The sequence below is a fragment of the Euleptes europaea genome, chromosome 7, assembly GCF_029931775.1.
Source record: "Euleptes europaea isolate rEulEur1 chromosome 7, rEulEur1.hap1, whole genome shotgun sequence".
Classification (NCBI taxonomy): domain Eukaryota; kingdom Metazoa; phylum Chordata; class Lepidosauria; order Squamata; family Sphaerodactylidae; genus Euleptes; species Euleptes europaea.
The window spans coordinates 50,164,140-50,183,854 of record NC_079318.1 but is presented as its reverse complement, the minus strand read 5'-3'; the positions used below and the strand labels follow the sequence as shown (position 1 = coordinate 50,183,854).

The following is a 19,715-nucleotide window of genomic DNA, read 5'->3' as shown; positions in this document are numbered from 1 at the left end:
ACCACAACCTCCTGGGCCAAAAGGGAGTGACAATGATGGCATCTGTCTTGTCATGGTTCAACTTGGCTAGGACCTTGTGAAGTAGAGGGAATGGGGGAAAGAGATAAAAGAGAGCCCCATTCCAAATCATCTGAGCCCGGGCTGGCTCCCACCCTCGAATAAAACCTGTGACACACAGAGTTGAGGTGTGTTGCAAAAAGGTCCACTTGCGGGTAACCCCACTGTCGGAATATTTGGTGGAGACAGTCGTCGCTTAAGGTGAGCTCGTGCGTTTGATTGGGAAGGCGACTCAGAGCGTCCGCTAACGTGTTGCTCTTGCCTGAGATGTGAATTGCTATGAGAGTACCATGATGAGCTATGGCCCATTCCCAAATGTCGCTGGTCTCTTTGGAGAGCGAAACGGACCCTGTGCCGCCCTGCTTGTTTATATAATACTGGGCAGTGGAGCTGTCCGTAGCGATCTGAATGTGATGTCCATCCAGGTGCCCTGCAAATGAAGACAGAGCGGGACGGATGACACGAAGCTGTAATAAATTTATGTGCAACCAGGATTCTAAATGTGACCATGTACCCCGTGACGTAAGGTTACCACAATGAGCACCCCATCCAGAAACGGAAGCATCTGTGAACAGGTACCTCTCAGGGGAAGGACAATGGAAGGGGATGCCTGAGAGGATGTTGATGTCATATGCCCACCACTGCAGGGAAGCAATGACATATCTGGGGATGGACAGGCATTTGTACTGGGAGTCGACATTGAGCCTGAACGCCCGGAGGAACCAATTTTGGAGTGGGCGCATACGAAGTCGTGCAAACTCCACCACAGCCGTGGTGGAGGCCATGAGGCCTAACAACTGCTGAATGTGGTAGGCTGTCTGAAAGCGTTTCTTAGTGAACTTGGCCACCAATTTTTGGATGGCGTGACCTCTTTGAATAGGGAGGAAGGTCCTGGCTTGTTTGGCATCCAAGCGTGCTCCAATGAAGGTCTGCACTTGTGCAGGGACAAGTTTGGACTTGGAAAAATTAACTAAAAGACCCAGATCATGAAGGACTGCAAGGACTAAATCCACTTGCATGGCCAACTGTGATAGAGAAGGACCCACGATTAACCAATCATTGAGGTAAGGAAATATTACACAACCCTTCAGGGCAAGGTGAGCTACCATGACAGCAAGGCACTTTGTAAAGGTCCTGGGGGGCGTAGATAACCCAAAGGGTAACACATTGTACTGGTAACATTTTCCGTTACATTCAAACCTCAGGTATCAGAGTGAATCGCGATGTGGAAGTAAGCATCACGGAGATCTAGCACCGCGAACCACATGTGCCTGTCCAGGAGGGGAAGCACTTCTGGGAGCGAGAGCATGCGAAATTTTCTGATCTTAATAAAGGCATTAAGGTCCTGGAGATCCAGGATAGGGTGCTTCCCCCCATTTTTGTCCACAAGAAAAAAGCGGGAGTAAAACCCGCGGTTCTGGTCGGCAGATGGAACCTCTGAAATAGCCCCCTTAGAGAGGAGAGTGTCAACCTCTTGTACAAGTAGGTCAGGGGCCGATGACAGAGAGCGGGCCAAGGGCCTATGTGGAGGTAATGTAAGAAACTCTATGAAGTAACTGACATTTATTATTTTCAGAACCCATACATCACTGGTAATTGCAAACCACGCATGGAAGAAATCAGACACGCGATCACAAAAAACAACGGATATGTCTAGTCATGCCTGTTTTGGTTTGTTGAAACGGCCCGAAGACCCTCTGGGCCTTTGCAGACCCTAGGTTTGCTTTGGAACTTCCTTTCGTTCTGAGGGCGAGGAAAGGAAGGGCGGAATGAAGGTTGTGTGAAAGACCCTTGAAAATGGTATGGGCGGGAAGGTTGGTTGGTTTGTCCACCAAAATAACGCCGCTTGAAATCAGGCGCCTGAGGGCAATCCCTAGAGACTTTGCATTTGTCTTATTCTTTTTCAAGCGATCCAGGAAGGTATCTGTTTGGTCGCAAATTAGGGACGTCCCTTCAAACGGAAGGTCTTCGATACGTGCCCTAGTATCATAGGGGAGCGCAGATTGACGCAACCAAGCGAGTCTGCAGATGACTATGGCAGAAGCAATGGCTTTACTGGATGAATCCGCCACATGGCATGCTGCCTTGCTAAAGACATACCCTCGGACTGAATGGCTATCACCAAAGGGCGTTGGTCATCAGGGAGGATGGAAATTTGAGGGGATACACGATCCCAAAGAGAGTACTGATATCTGGCCATGACAGCAAGGAAGTTGGAAATGCGGAGGCCTACCGCACTAGAGGTATAAATTTTTCTAGCAAGGAGATCTAGCTTGCGACCCTCTCTATCCTGTGGAGAGGAATGTGCTCCTGACCTATATTTACCAGGCAAAGCCTCCACTATAATGGAATTAGGAGGGGGATGCTGGTAGAGGAATTCTCCACCTTCTCTGCGAATCTTATATAGATTCTCTACTCTTTTGGTGGAAGAGGGAACTGAGGCAGGCTTAGCCCAGTTGGTACGGACCACTTTGAGAATGCTTTTTATAATAGGGAGGGCCACAGGGCCTACATCAGGGTTATGGAGAATATCCATTATATCATCGATAGGACCGGAATCCTCCGGTTTAAAATCAATTTTAAGAGCTTTCGCCATGCGGATTAATTGTTCCGCGTATAAGCGAACGTCCCCCATAGGAGAAACTGGTTTAGAGTCCCCAACAGTGTCCTCGGGTGAGGGAACTGAAGCGCGGGATTACTCATCCTCATCTGGGGAGAAGGAGGCATCATACTCGGATGGATCAGTGTCCCTTGACATAGAAGGAGACCTGGATAGAGGAGGCTTGCAAAGCGACGCTTGCCTTGGACGGACGGAATCCTTGGAATGATCATCAGGATGGCGAGACAGCGTGTGTCGATGCCAACGTGAGCCTCCAGAAGGTGAACGTGAACGGGAGCGCCGGTGACGATGACGGTTGACCGAAGAGCCCGAGTAGATGGAAGGAGTAGGATATCGGCGTCAAGAAACATCTCGGCACCAACGAGAGGGAGACCAGCTCCTAGAGGAGTAACGGCGCCTCTGAATGGTCGGACTGCGTGAACGAAGTGAACAGTGATGTCCAGTGTTTGGCTATTTGGATGAAGAATGGCGAGGTTGAACATCTGGACCATGTGAACGAAGTGAACGGCTATGTCCGGTGACTGACTGTTTAGATGATGAACGGTGATGCTGAACGGCTGGAGTACGTGAGCGGGATGAACGGCTATGACCGGAAGAAGACTGTCTGGATGAAGACCGATGAGATTGGGAGCGGCGAGAGGTAGATCGGCGCCGACAAATGGATCGGCTCCGACGATAGGATCGGCTCCGACGAGACGAATGGCTCCAACAACAGGATCGGCTCTGACGATGGGATCGGCTCTGGCGAGAAGAACGGCTCTGACGAGTAGATCAGCTCCGACGAGAGGATGACCGGAGTCTGTGGGAAGCGGATCAACTACGTCGAAAAGAGGATCGGCTCCGACGGGTAGGGCGGCGATGGCGTGAGTTCGACCAACACCGACTGGATCTGGACGAAGCCGGAGTTCGAGAGTGGTGTCGAGAAGTCAATCGACGCCGAGGCCGTTGGCCAGGTTCGAGATGGGACGAACCTTTCGGAGACTCCACTTGGTTCTTTTTGACAGACTGTTGGGAGTCTTGTTGAGAGCTCACAGGAGGGGGTGGTTGATCAGCACCGACCTGGAGCTCTGTAGGTTCTGCCCAAGGCCCTTTATCATTAGGCCGTGGGGACTTTGTAAGCACTGGAGGCACATCTTTATAGAGGTGGTGCTGTTTGAACTCAGCCGAGTCTTCCTGGGCCCTGCTCGGACACGGAACCGAGGGGATAGCCAGGGAATGAGGAGGCGAATCCTCGATGGTAATGGGCTGCTGCACAGCTACTTCGGAGGCGAGCGACGCTGATGGTTGAGACGCTTTGGTTTGAGATCAGCGTCGAGGAGAAGCCGAGCGTGATCAGCGTCGAAGAGACTTCGGCGAACGCGAAGGTGATTGGCGCCGAGGCGATCTGGAGCGGGACGCATGGCGTGAAGAGCCGCGGCCGCGGCCATCTTGTGAACCCAAAGCAATAAACTTTGCCGGACGAACAACAACAGACGAGGGCTTCTTAGAAGGGCCACGCCATTTGGATTTTTTTTGGGGGGTGGGGACCCGGTTCAGATTGCGGCTTACTAGTCAAAGGACCAGGCTCAGCAGATTGACCTCGTGGGCGAAGAGACTCCTTATAAACATGAGAGAGCAGGCGAGTCGACCGAACCCTCAAGGCCTTGTTGGTGAGTTTACTTTTACAAGTTGCAGGAATATGGCCTTCCCCAAAACAAAGGAGGCATTCAAGATGAGGATCATTCTTCGCCATCTTGGTACCACAGGAGGCACATTTCTTGAAAAGTGGAGCTTTCTTGGACTCCATGGCTAGAGACAAAGCTAACACGTTCTCTCTCCATGGCGGCAGAAAGAGAACTGGAGGGAAGAGTGCTCCCTCCCCCTTGGGTCATGTGACCGAAGGGCGGGAAGACTGCATGCCCCAAGGGGAGGGGGAGCACTCTTAGATTTTGCTAGAAGCTGACAAATCTTATCTGTGGCTGGCCTGCGCAGTCCCCCAATGTGGGACTGCATAGAAGCCACGCAGATGAACAAGTTTGTTGAGAAGTGCAAGAAGTGTAGAACTGCAAGACTGCAGATAACTGAGTAGTTCCATCAGAAAAAAAAAGCCGAAAACATGGACAGTGCAGTATTGAGTTATGACAAACGAAGTAGTGTAAAAGCATTCTAGTTCTCCCAACCTTTTTACCGTCCAGATAGAGGGGGGGAAGGGGGGGGGAGAGGGAGAGGGAGAGGGAGAGGGAGAGGGAGAGGGAGAGGGAGAGGGAGAGGGAGAGGGAGAGGGAGAGGGAGAGAGAGAGAGAGAGGGAGAGAGAGAGAGAGAGAGAGAGAGAGAGAGAGAGAGAGAGAGATTCCAAGTTGCACCCATGACTACTGAGAACCAAAACGGTTCATTTACTTTGAAATGTAAACGCCCGGCATAATTCGGATTTCTCTGAAATACAGGATAACGCTACTGCAATGGATTTATCTTCATGCCAGTCATCAGCTTTGATTTGGCAGTCATGTTGGTTGCTCCATCACCAAAAATCAATCTAAACAAACACTTTCAGAGCAAACTCATCTCTATTTACATTTAACCATTCTGCATTTGGTATTTTTGTGAGGCAGTACCAAATAGTAAGTGAAAATATTTATCCAATCTGGTTTATATTTTTAAAAGGTTTACTAGAGAGTTAGTTAGTTTTTGAGGCCCAGCTCAGTCTTCCTTACCCTCCTGCCAAATGGACACACTTAGCTAACAGATCTTATATACAATAAGAAGCCAGGTTTCGAATCTGCCTTTGAAGTCTGTCTCCCCCCAAACTCACCATCTATTCTAATTTCAGGACTGTAATTCAGATTGCAGGGCTAAAGTACCCAGCAGCTTCCTGTGTGAATCGCAGTCACTGAACCATTGTTTTATTCTCTCTCTGGACTGCCCTGTTTCTTCCACACCCAAGCCTAAGACAGGTACTCACAACACAAATCACACTGATAAAAGATCCTTGGCAATCACCATGATGCATTATTGACCGACTTCTAGGGCGAGCGCCCCCAGCCTGGTAAGACTGATATAGGCATTGTCCAGAGATGAAACTCCAACTCACCTATTTAACTAGCTTTGACTTAATCTGGGGTGCTTTATTAGCAACCAGTGTAAGACAAAGCAGCTAGTATAATACAGAGTGATGTTTAAATTAGTTTACAATTTGCTTGGGCTCATCTAGACCTGCTCTGAACAAAGCCATTCAGAAATGTCAGCTGTGTTCCTAACCACTGTAACAAATTGTTGCCTGAACGCTGCACACCTAATGACTTCAAATTAGCTTCACTGCGATATTGCCTGACAGTTCGTTACGACTGTTAGTAACATAGCTGGCGTATCATGACCAATAAATTGGTTTCAGTGTGGGCTGGGAAAAGGACTTCCATCAATTTGATTAAAGAAATTACTGTAGCATTCAAAGCATAAAGACAAACTAGTTTAAGGAGACAGAAATAAGTTAACTGTACCAGAAAAACATTGCTCATGATTCAAAAGCTCGTTTATAAGCCATTTGTGAGGCAAACTCTGAACAACTAAATTTCTTCTGTGCAGGAAATATGGAACCGTTCAGAATGCAAGCTAACTGTCCTCCTTTCTAAGCAAATTATGATTTAGATACATATTGATTGTTGGGTATTATTTGGGTTTGGGAAGTAATTAAACTCAGTCAGAGTTGTGTTTTATATTGTTCAAATTCACTGAAAGAGACAGCGCCTGAGCTGACGTGTTAGGCTAGCACTGAGGAGAACTTTATAAAAAACAAAACAGTACAGTCTGAGAAGCAAAGCTACATGCCAAACTATATTACACATGCTGATTCACGTATACAATGTATGCTGAGCCATATATTGACCGCTGACCCAATGGACAATGGTTAAATCTACCACTTCTCCTCGTGCCTGTTGTTCATTTAGAGTAGATGTCAGCAAGTAGGGATGTGTCTCAATTTTTTTTCTTATTGTATGCAATACATTTAATGTAAGCTTTCAGACACTTTGTGTACGGCAACCCAATTTCAACAAGGCATGAGGCATATACGTTTTTCTTGCACACCAACGGTATGTTTAAATCATAATCCGTTGTGTCATCCCAAAGTTTGCTGGAAATCCATTTGCACTTTAGTAGGCAGGGCAACCAAGCACTTAGTTATTAGGGTTTAACGCATGGCCAATTTGTCTCGCCTTTGTGCCTTAAAAGTAGCGAATTCCCGTGGTCTAAACGCATGACCGTCCAAGGGCTGCACATCGGACCCACCTTAGGAGCGAATTAAGCACAAAAAAAGGGTTAAGCAATCCCTGTTTTCTAGCTATCTTTTCAGTGCTAAACCGCTACTTTTTTTTATTTCGCTACATTACCGGAACACCGGCGTGAGTGTAATCACATGACTAGCCCGCTACTAACCTCCTTTCGTTCAAGCTCCCAGCCCCGACAAACAGCTGAGCTGCAGGTGAGCAAGGGCGGGGCAGGTGCGAGCCGCGCTGCTGGCTAGGAAGGGAAGTGACGTGACAGGGAAGGAGAGCTCCTTTTATGGACTTCCGGGGGGAGGGCAGAGGGTGGAAGGGGCAGAGCTTCTCTGGCCTGAAGAGTATAAAAGGCCAGAAGAGAGCTGTAGCCAGGTAGGAAGTAGGCTGTGACCCAGGCTGGCTAAGCATAGAGCCACCTGGGTAGCCTCCGAGGGAGAGGAAAGCTCAGACTCTCCCTCGGACTGGTCTGAGGCTGAAGAGGCACCTCAAGCCCCGACCCTCTCCAGGCCAGACAGACTTCCCCCCCCACCAGCCCTGTAAGGGGGGTACTTAACACTGTCACGATAGTATACCGAACGCTGGTGTCCCAAGAAAAAAAAGGGGGAGAATCGGCCTTTGATTGGATAACCCCTCAGCCAATCCTTGGGCAATGACACGGCGGTCACTCCCCTACTATTCCACATTATATGGGTGGCTCAAACGCACGGGGAGCCTCCAGCAGCTACTTGCTTCGGACTTATAGTGGGATGGACTAGCGTCATGCGTTTGATTATCCAGTCTCGGATTAAAATATTGTGAGATAAGGGAGGAGCGAACCAAGAACATTCTGCCCAAGCGTTAATCCCCATTGAGTGGGGAACAAAAGAGCTGAGGGGGACAGGGAAGGAAAGGGCTGACCATTATATATTGACTGGAAAAAGTCAAATCTTTGGTTTCAGGTTCCCACTACAGATTATCTTTGTCATGTGATCGAGAAAAATGAATGTGCTGTTTGAAGATATTAAGATACAGCAGTCCCCATGGCTAATAGCTGCCTAAAATGCTAGCTATTTTAGGATACAACAATGTCAACAGAAATCCAAACTGAGTGAAATGTACAAATGTAGCCTTTCAGCTCACTAAATCGTGAGCAGGTATTTCATTCTTCTTCTCTAGAATTTAATATTTCTGAAAGGGAGCAAACTGACAGTTCTGCAAACTGCCTTGTCTATTAACGCAAAAAGCAGTTAAGGTGGGAGTATCTGTGCATGCTTCTCAGCCTTGCAGTGAAAACATATTCTCAATCTGACATGGGGAGTGGAGAGGAGAGGGAAGAAGTGTGTCTGTGTGGTGGGAGACAAAATCCCCAAGAACCCAATGAAACTTTTGATGCATTTAGCTACATTCCCAAATATGACTTCCTGTTTCCTCAAGCTAAGATGTATAAGACAAGATGCTAGTTAGGAAGATCACTGACTTAAGAAAAAGTTTTGCTTCTACTTTAGATGCCTTCTCCCTGTAAAGGACTCTGGGATGAGCTTAGGAGTTTTGCTTCTCGCCAATCTACTGGGGAAGCAGGCATTCTTGTTAGCAAAATGCACATGTATGGTTTATTTAGTAAAATATTTTGCACCCAGCTTTTCCCAGCTATGTCACAGAAACATACCTGGTATGTGCAGACAGATGACCTGACAATACTCTACAGTAACCTTACTGTAATGTGGTCTACAGGGGGCTGCCCTTGAAAACAACTGGGAAACTATAGTTGGTAAGAATGTGGCAGCCTGTTTTTTATGAGGGGCTATCCAAAGGAAACATATTATACCTATTCTGAGCTTCCTTCACTAGCAGTCAGTTGTTTCCAGTCCCAGTTTCAAGGTGTTGGTGCTTAACTTTAAAGCCATTCACAACATGTTTGACGGACCACCTCTCCTGCAGCAACTTGGCTATGCCCAACAGGGATTTCTAGTTGTTGGACCCTGCCTGGCTAATTTGGATCCTGCCCTCTATTCTGGAATGGCCTCCTGGAGAAGGTAAGGCAAACAACCATCTTCGTTGCCTTTAGAAGAGCCAGAAAAAGAAGAAGAGCCAGAAGAAGAAGAAGAGCCAGAAGAAGAAGTGCTAGAAGAAGAAGAGCCAGAAGAAGAAGAGCCAGAAGAAGAAGAAGAAGAGCCAGAAGAAGAAGAAGAGCCAGAAGAAGAAGAAGAAGAGCCAGAAGAAGAAGAAGAGCCAGAAGAAGAAGAAGAGCCAGAAGAAGAAGAAGAGCCAGAAGAAGAGCCAGAAGAAGAAGAAGAAGAAGAGTTGGTTTTTATATGCCAACTTTCTCTACCACTTAAGGAAGAATCAAACCGGCTTACAATCACCTTCACTTCCCCTCCCCACAACAGACACCTTGTGAGATAGGTGGGACTGGGAGAGTTCTAAGAGAGCTGCGACTAGCCCAAGGTCACCCAGCTGGCTTCATGTGTAGGAGTGGGGAAACCAAACCAGTTCCCCAGATTAGCCTCTGCCGCTCATGTGGAGAAGTAGGGAATCAAACCCAGTTCTCCAGATCAGACTCCGCTGCTCTAAACCACCGCTCTTAACCATTACACCACACTAATACAGCCTGCAAGACTGTATTATTCATGAAGGCATTTGGCATTCTTTGACTAGCTCTTTGGGTGTACCCCACAAATAAGAACCTGATGATTCCTTATTTATTGTTCTAAGCGTCATTTAGTATTCATTCTTATTGTAATTCTTATGTTGTTACCTGTCTTGGGTTCTAGCTGCGCTAGAAGAAAGACAGATATCTTAAATAAACTAAGTTTGGTAACTGTTTCTTTTCTATATTATGTAGGTATGATAAAGAAATATTAAGACAATACAGCATTCAAAAGAGTGCATCATAATCATATTAACAGGCCTTTGGCTACCCAGTTGTGGCAAATTACGGACAGTGTGTGGCCACCACACGCTATTTTTAATCTTAGGCCAAGTTTGTATTAGTTCACATTTAGTACAATAATTTACAGGACATTCAGTATAAGTCCCATAAAAATCAGTTAGTGTAGCATATCCTAACATAGAATAGGTTGAATCCAAAGGTCTTTTTCTGCTGGTGTAATGCACTTAGAAAGGCCGATGCGGATGAGATACGATTTTTGCTGATTGTCTCTCCTCCTGCAGCCCAATGAGTTCCTCAGAATGCTACTTGTGAGGGATAGAAGGCCCTCAGGAACAGCATGGGAGGCAAAGAACAGGGCTGCAATGGAATTTGAAAAATCCTCCTTTCCTATAGGAGAAAATGGCCTTTGGAGCCAACCCAATGATTTTAACTTTGGTCAATATTCTTGAATCATGTCAACTAGCAATCATATTTTCAGCCCTGGTACAGCGAAAGTGGTTTTGTACAGAGCATCACATATATGAGGTATGGGAATGGTGTTTTCCTGCATTCTGGAGATCATCAAAGCAAAGATTTGCAACCATCCCTGCAACTTTTAGACAGCAGTCATTTTTCCCCTGGTGACATCTTGTTCCTACTAGCCATTCCTATTTTGCACCAGTGTTGATTCTGTCCAGAGAAGGTGAGACCTTCAGATTTATAATAGTTTGAGGCTCCAACTTGTAAAAGTTAGGAAATATCTCTTTAACACTGGACAACCATCATAAAGCAGAAGAGGGGCAAGAAAATACTCTATTAATGACTCACGGACTCAAGTCATTTTCAAGAAATGAAGAAAATCATATTCACATAATGAGGTTGAGAAAGCATCTCCTTCTACTGGAAATAAATATAAACATAATGTGTGCTACAAACCAACAAAGAGTTACTTATGCTGAGGTTCCTCTTAAATCAATGGGATTTGAAGATACCAGACTGTGTGTGCTGCACTTAAGCCATGTTCTCTTCCTCTCCTCCCAAAAGGTGTTATAATAACCATAAGAATTTGGAAGCAAAACTTGACACAGAAAAAAAAGTAACTGTGTTCCACCATAATAAAATTAATCCGTGTTGTAGTTTATATCGAATGGAAGTCACTGTACTGATACCAAATCTACTTGGTACATACCTGGAATATGTTTCGCCCATCCAATGATGACCACCAGTTCTCTGTCTGCCAGGTCACAAAGAGTGGTGAGGGCTTTGATGTCACTGTCTGGCACAGTGGGGTCAGGCATAGCATAGATCTTCTCTGGTTCAGCCACCAGCAAGTGGGAGACAATCTTGTTATCTGTAAAGGAGGATCAGGCTATGGGTTACTGTCGTGATCATAAAAGTTAAGCTTGGCATGACTAATCCACTGACTTCGCCTAACACTTACACAACAGATATGCTTTGCATGGCAAAAATAAAAATATATATATTGCCTTATTAATTTTGGTATGTAGCCCTGATTTACTGAAATAAATGAGAATGTTGCTATTTATATCACTGCATCAAGATGCATGTGTAATGCTATACAACCAGCTATATAAAAATCACGGCTTGTAATTTATACCCATTATTTGGAGTCCCATCATCTGCTGACCACAGGAATAGCTCTCTGACCTCCACTAAGTGACAGTCCTTCAAATACTTAAAGAGAGCAATCATGTCCCCCATCAACCTCCTCTTTTACAGACTGAACATTCCCAAATCCCTCAACCTTTCTTCATAGGGTTTGGTCCAGGCTCCAGATCATCCTCCTCACTCTCAGCACCTGCTCCATTCTGTCCACATCCTTTTTTCTGTCCACATCCAGAACTGCATACAGTACTCCAGGTGTGGCCTGACCAATGTGGTGTACAGCAGGACTATGATATCTTGCGATTTGAAGGTTATGCCTCTTTGATACACCCCATGACTGCATTAACCTTTTTTGGTACAGACTGCTCATATTTAGCTTACAGTCTACCCGTACCCCAAGATCTTGTTCACACACACTGTTATCCAGAAGTGTATCCCCCATCCAGTATGCATGCTTCCTATTTTTGTTACCCAGAGGTAGAACTCTGCATTTATCCTTGTTGAATTGCATCTTGTTCACATCCATTCCATTTCCCAGTGTGTTCAGATCACACTGAATTCTATATATTCTGGGGTGTTCCCTACGACTCCCAATTTGGTGTCATCTGCAAATTCAATAAGTAGTCCTTCCACCCCCTCATCCAGATCATTTATAAAAAATTGAAAAGTACCAGGCCCAGAACTGAACCCTGTGGCACCCTAGTGGACACCTCCCTCCATTGCCATTGACAACTACTCTTTGGGTGCAGTTATCCAACCAGTTCCCTATCCTCCTAACTATCCTAAAGTCTAGTCTGCAGTGCTCCAGTTTACCCATCAGGACATTATGGGGGACCCTGTGAAAAGCTTTACTGAAATCCAGGTAAACAATGCTGATGGTGTTCCTGTGAGCTCATAAGATCCAGTAAGCTCATTACTTGATCAAAGAAGGAAATAGGGTTGGTCTGGCCAGACCTGTTGGGGACAAAACCATGCTGACTTCCTTGGACCACCAAGTTGTCCTTCAGATGCTTGCAGATTGACCCCTTTAAAATCTGCTCCAGTAACTTCACTGGGACAGTTGTCAGACTGACTGGCCTGTAGTTTCCTGGGTTTCCTCCTCCTGTTGTTTCTTCCTCCTTTTTTTGAAGGCTGGCACAACAATCACCCTCCTCCAAGAGAAAGTTCTCCAGAAAGTTCTTGGAGCACTCTCGGGTGTATACCATCTGGTCCAGGGGATTTGTGCTCATCCAGTGCAGCCAGGGGCCTCTAAACAACCTCTCTGTCCATGTCAACCAGCAGCCCAGATGCTGTACTTTGCCTGTTATCATCTCTAGATGAGCCTGTTCTCTTCTTCAGGGGGGAGAAACTGAGGCAAAGTAGGCATTGAGCCTTTCTGCTTTCTCTGTGCTCTCTGTTAGAGTTTCTCCATTTTCACCCAACAGTGGGCCTACTGTCTCTTTTACCTTGCATTTGCTCCTCACATATCCTACAAGCTTTTGCTGTTGTAGTGAGCCTCCCTGGCCAGCCTCAGCTCACACTGAGCTTTGGTCTCTCTACAGTGCCTAGCAATCCTCAGGTACTCTTCCTTAGAGGTACATCCTTACTTCAATTTCTTTAACATTTCCTTTTTCTTTCTTAGCTCACCATGGAGTTCTCTGCTCATCCACATTGGCTTCTTGGATCCCATACTATGTTTCTGTCTTGTTGGAATAGAAATGACTTGACCTAGCAAGAGCTCTTGTTATAGGAGAGTTCACCCTTCGCTCGCTCCTTTCCCTTCCAGCATTCTTGCCCATGGCATGACTATAATCATGCCTCTGAGTTCATTAAAGTCTCCCCTACTAAGATCTAACATCTGGCTACAACTTCCTTAGTCTCCCAGAGCAAAAGAAATTCTAGGAGGACATGTTCACTTCTCCCTAAGGTCCCTACCTTCACCCCATCTATCAATTCTTGCCTGTTGGTTAATACTAAGTCGAGTATGATCGAGCCTCTCATAGCTTCCTCCACCATTTAAAAAAGGAAATTGTTGGCTAGGCAGGTCAGGAGGTTGCGTGACTCTGGATGCTTAGCAGTGTTTGTCTCCCAGCAGCATCAGGGAAGTTGAAGTCACCCATAACTACAAGGTCATGTTGCTTGGATACACTGTCAAGCTGCTGAAGGAGGGCAGCATCCCCCTCCTCATGCTGGTCATGTGGTCTGTAGCAGATTCCAGCCACAATGCTGTTTGTCCTTCCTTCCTTTATCTTCACCCAAATAATTTCCACTGGGCTGTCACCCACCTCCTCCAGTACTTCCTGACAAGCATTTCCATTAAATTTTCCATAAGAACCCCAAGATTTCTTTCAGTCTCAATCTCCGTTGAGACCCACTCAGCATATATTTAAAAGCAGAATTTTAGTTCCAATAGGCATCCCTTACATTTACCCACATTGAACTTCATTTGCTACGTAGTTGCCCACTCTCCCCATTTAGAGATCCTAATGTAGCTATTCACAATCTGCCTTGGTTTTCGTCATCCTGAATAATGTGGTATCCTCTGAAAACATACCTACGACATTGCTCGGCCCCAAATCCAAATAATTTATGAACAAATTAAATTACTCCAGTCCTAATACTGATCTTTGTGGGACCCCATTGCTTACGTCCTTCCATTGCGAGAACCATCCAGTTCAGGAATCAGTTCAGTACACAATTAAAAAAGAATAGATCCCCACCACGCACTCTATGGCCATTTTTGCAAGGTAATTAGCAGCACCTTCCAGGCTGAATTGCCCGGCATATTTTTTTGAATTTTGCACACTGAACCGTCATTCCGGAAGTGACTGTGAAGCCGGCGCTTACCTGCTTCGCATTACTAAAGAGGCCATTTAATGCGACCTTTGGTGTTTGCTGTAAAGAAGCTCCCTCAAGGAACAATGCAAAACAACAGAGGAGCGTTAGCTACGCATATGCTAATGGATATGCAAACAGGAACAAAGGAGCAGGCAAGTGGGGGGAGTGGAACTTCTCCGTTTGCATCGGGACCCGTGAAAGGGCATTTTTAAAGTCGCGTTTTAAAAAAGAGCTTTGAAAGAGCATCAAAATTGACCATGCAGAAATGGCCTATGCTTTGTATCCTATTTCCATGAAAAACAGGATGCAGTCTAGCCCAGTCAGGGTTAAGGGCTCTCTGCTGAAATCTAATCAGCACAGGAGCTGTCCATGAATGCTGAAAAACTAGATGGAGACCAGAAGCCTGAAGAACAGGATGCTGAAAGGCAGTGGAGCTGTCCAGACAGGTCACTACAGCAATAGCTTGTCTACAGAGAGAGTTTGGCACAGAAATTTTTAGTCATTTTTTTTATTGAAGCTATGCCATTTGCCTTTTTAAAACTTTACTCTTCATTTCCATTTGTTTCAAACATGTTTTCTTCCTGCAAATTCTTCCTTCCCCAGTTATACAGTAGGCACAGACAAGCTAGAAAAGATATGTGAGTTTTTCCTTCTTTTTTTTAATAGGGTAGCTGGGAAGACAGCATTTTCAAACAAAAAAAGTATGTGTGGGTGAGAGGGGCTAAACCCTGACACCTTTCATACCTTACTTTGTTGCCCTATGGTACCTGAATATTTCTTTTCCTCCCACCTAGGCTTTGATACTGGATAATAAAAAAAATCATCCTTTTGCACATAAATGGGAAAAATTGTGTACACTAAGAATACACAATTGGCCCTGAACATTGCTTGTCTTTCCCTCACTCATACAGCTTTCTTTTAAACAGAGTAAAGTTTTGAGAGAGCTCAGATAGTCAATCAGCAGTTCCTTTTCACGTAGAAAGATCTGACCTTTTCTCATCATGGATCCCTCACATCTCATCTGGTTTGGCCCTGTGTGAATGTGTTTGTGTGTATCTACTTTTGCTGACAGTTAGGAACACAATACCTAGGTCTCTTCCTCTAATCCTCTGAGAATACAAATCAAGAAAGTGAACTATCATGGTGGTGGAGTCCTTAGCCTAGGGGTGTCAAACATAAGGCCCAAGGGCCAAATCCGGTCCCTTGAGAGCTCTTATCTGGCCTGTGAGCCAATCAAGGCAGCCACCCCCTCCCATTCTCAATCTGGGCTGGTGAGGAATGGCCTGGCCTGACCTAGTGACATTTATATCATATCCGGCCCTCGTAACAATTGAGTGTGACACCCCTGACATAGCCTCTTCCTCATTCCCACCAGTCCACACAGCTCTGCCTGATTACCAGAGCATTTAAGAAAAGTGCTTGCCTTCATTCCCTGTACAGCAGATATGTTACAAGTCGGAAACATTTACGGTCTCTGGTAGGAACATTTCACATTACTGTGTCCCCATCTAACAAATAAAAATAGTGTTTCATTTGTGTCCCAATTTTCTCTCATTGTAAGCCACCTTAGAGGCCTATTATCAGGCAAAAAGATGGTATATAAATTAGTATTGTACTAATTATATAAATTAGCATTATTGCCTGTTACAGGCTTCAGAATAGACTTGTTGGCTTCCCTGTTCTGAGGGTCTGAGGGGGCAATCATGGTGGCTCTGGAGGCAGACATATTCAGTTGGGAGATTTCCTAATTTCCCAGCCCCCTGAATAGAGCACCTTCCTCTCAGGGCTTCCCCCAGGAATCTTCACTCTCCCTAACTGCAGTGGTGCCCGTGGGGGCAGCTTGATTCTGCATGATGTTGTACCTCATTGCTCAGACCCTCTGCTGAGAGTTCAGCACATCCTTATCTGCTTTTCAAAATTAGGGCTTGAGTAATTATTTTCTAAGTCCACGCTATTAGGGAATACAGTGCAATCCCCTAAAGTGCCTCAGCTCATTTTAGAACATTATATAGCAGCAGTAGAATAGTTTTAAGGTTTTGGTTCCCACACTTCATTATAGATATTCTCTATGTAAAAAGAGAGGGCCGTCCCAAATTTGCCTGGTAACACTTGCTCTTATTTTTAGAATGACACCACAGAATGCCCGAAGATGCCCAATGAAGTTATCAAAGGAAATAGATATCTTCAAAAAGACAGTGTTTGCCTCTCTGACAGTAAACATGAGCCATTTATGCAGGGCTGATTCCCTTGCTGACTGCTTCGGGGCTTCCTTTTGATTATGCATGCCTTTCCTGACCGTCAGAGGTTGCTTTGTGCTCGTTTTGCTTGCGCCTTCCAGATGCTGTTTTAGCCAGAATCCGGAAAATGCAGGCAAAACATGCAAAAACATGTGGGGAGCACAAGGTGACCTCTGACGGTTGGGAAAGGCATGCATAATCAAAAGGAAGCCCTGAAGCAGTCAGTGGGGGTGACCATGGGGAAACGGCCCTGCATTAATGGCCATGATATGTGTAGCATAAAGCTTCACATATGGCAATGGATGGGCAAGAATACACTAGAACCCTGTTCTCTTGTTCAACAAAGGATTAAATGGGGAGAGCATATCCTGTCCCCATATTTTGAAAACTAGTCAAGACTCACCCATCACTGCTAAGCATACAGGTGATTAGTACTTCTGTAATTTTGTGAAAACAGATCAGTATACTGGGTTCTCAGTGTGTTCCGACAATGGAAATAGTCATGTTGATATTTACAGAAATGCCCAGATAGCCTTTGAAAACACACACGCAGAAAGCAAAAGGGACTTAATTACACCACTGCCTAACTGCTAGCCATTTAAATTGGCTGCAATCTTGAACACAGTTAGGCTGCTTAAATCAAATTGTCACCAACCGGAAAGCATAACTTTGTGCAAATTTGCAGTTAAAGGCAGACAATTATGAAAGAAAGAAAGAAAGAAAGAAAGAAAGAAAGAAAGAAAGAAAGAAAGAAAGAAAGAAAGAAAGAAAGAAAGAAAGAAAGAAAGAAAGAAAGAAAGAAAGAAAGAAAACAAAAGATTTATGAAAATATTCTATTTTGGCATTTATTTAGATTTCTGACCAGGTTGTCTCTAATATCTTACAAATGTGTGTGTCAGGAAAGTGAGGCATGCCAGTCCTTAAAAAAAAAAAAAAAAAAACCCCGAAGGCAATAGGTAAAAGAAAGACATCACATGAAGTTGTTGTTGCTAGCATTAGCTAGGGTTGTGGGGAAAAAAATCAGTAAATTTCAGGTCCGGGTTTATTGGGCCCGATTTTTTTGGTAAGCCTGGAATAAGCTGAATACCCATATCGGTAAAGGGGTATTTCGGCTTTATTTCCAGGTTTAGCAAAAAAATTGGGTCTATTATAGTCTTGGGGGGGGGGGTTTGACACTCCTGTGGGGGCATTTTTGGTGATAGAGTCACCAAATTTGCAGCATAGCTGCAAGGGACTCTCCTTAGACAGACATCAAAGTTTGGTGAACCTTGGGACAGGGGGTCCAATTTTATGGCCCCGCAATGGGGTCACCCCCATCCTCTAGGCATTTGCGAGCCGAGCTGTCCATCGGTTTTCAGGTTCAGAAGGTCAGTGTTGCTAAGGACTGGCAGAAAGAGCCAATTGGCAGGCTAGCATCTCAAAGTCTGGGGGCTCCATTCGTATCTGGGGCATACAGCATGATTTCCATGCAAATTAGCTTCGAAACTGAGGGGAAAGGCTTAAATGCAAGAAAAATAAGGCATGGAAAGCATTTATTTTGGTGGCAAATGACATCTTGTGAACAGTTCTTTATTGCGGTCATAAAATATGTGATTTCAAGAGAAAGTCACGGTGCGGGGAAACTAAGCCTCTACTTGGGGCAACCTTCAGTTTGAGAGCAGGTTTTCGGGGGGGGGGTGATATCGGAGCCAGCCGATGTCATGACCAAGGCAGCTCTTGTGAAGGAGCTTGCTCACCCGTGTGGGTGATGATTCTTCTTTAAAAGTCCAATAAGTAGCTGTAGATGTGGGTGTTTTTTAGTTGGGGGGTATATCCCTCCAGACGGGACTGGGTGAACCCCGTCTTTTAAATGACCCTTATGCAGACTATCCTGATCCAGATTAACCCACTGAATGTTGATGGATTGTTTGGTCAGACCAAGCTGGCACCAATTACATGACCCCTACCTCAAAAGGGCCTCAAATATGGGGCCATAATAAAACCAGTCAAAGATAGAAAAATGGGAGAAAGCATAGAGCTGTGCATCTAAGCAAAGGTGAATAGCTGAATCCTGAAAAATCCAAATATCCAAAAAATTCCCCGGTTTTGGTATTTGGTCGACCCAAAACCTGAATATTGCCGAAATAGATAGTTTTGAGTTTATTTTCAGTTTGGGTATATAGATATGTGCAACACTAGCATTAGCATTTTTATGAGTGTCAACAGAAAAAAACTTTTAGTCATGATTATGTGTCACAAAATTTCAGCACATATTGTTCTGGCAATGTGGCGTGCCCTGTAAAGAGATGACTAGGGTCTGGTGACAAGAAAGACACATTAAAAAATGACCCAGACAACACTCTTGTGGACATTTTCTAATCCCTATTATTCAAGAATAGTATTCTAAGTATTAAAGTACAAACAGAGGTGTTTTGAATGTGCTCATGAAACCCTATCAGTCAGGGAACTGAATAGCCACAAGCACAGTTTCTAGGTAAATCTTATTTAACATTTCCCTAATTACAATCAATAAAACCCAATTTTCATGCCACTGCCTTTGTTATGCACAAACTATCTGTCAGAATCCAGAAAATCTCCCAGGCTACTTACTCAACCAAAGTGATGTTACTGTTTGCTCATGACAGTTACTGGAATGGATGCAAAAGTTTAGCTCTTTAAACGTTTCTTACAGGATGAACTAAGAAAAGTTATCAGGAGACAGTGCATAAAAAATTATATGGAGACTGGAGGCTAGTTTGGTCCAATGTTACTGAAAAGGGTTTAGTCATCTTCTTAAAGTTTCATAATATATTCCTTCAGAACTATCTCAGCTATAAACCTGGGAGCTTAATCCACAGAGAATCCTTCACATACTCTACTGAAAGGGGGAGGGAGTATTCTTGTACCTTGCTCATTCATTTCAATGCACAGGACAAATTCACAGTTGGTTTTGCCCCTCGGTTCCTGGCATTTTCAGCCCATCAGTGTTAACCTATGTCTATGATAAAAGGTTTAATTGTGCATGTGTGTGTCGAGCTATCAGTAATTCAACTCAATGACACAATATAAAATAAATGAAAAGCTGGCAGTCTGTGCATCCAGAAAATCTAAACCTCTAATTAAATTAAGAATTAGAGTTTATTGAATTTTATTGTATTATCAAAAAGTTATTATAATGCACAAAATCTGCTTAATGCAGCCCTAGATTGTATTTACAGAGAGGTGGAACAGCCTAGGCAGACTGTGTGGAAGATGCCAGATTGGACAATTGAAGGTATAA

The 19,715-nt window shown here is 44.8% G+C and overlaps 1 protein-coding gene across 5 annotated transcripts in view; it reads right to left on the bottom strand.

The window, feature by feature from the left end:
* Positions 1-19,715, bottom strand: part of ESRRG (estrogen related receptor gamma) — a 516,565-nt gene that overhangs the window by 59,700 nt on the left and 437,150 nt on the right. For all 5 annotated transcript variants that reach the window (XM_056852765.1, XM_056852766.1, XM_056852764.1 and 2 more), the window contains one exon: positions 10,966-11,127. In XM_056852765.1, coding sequence (XP_056708743.1) covers positions 10,966-11,127 — 162 coding nt within the window. The remainder of the gene's footprint in view (positions 1-10,965; positions 11,128-19,715) is intronic.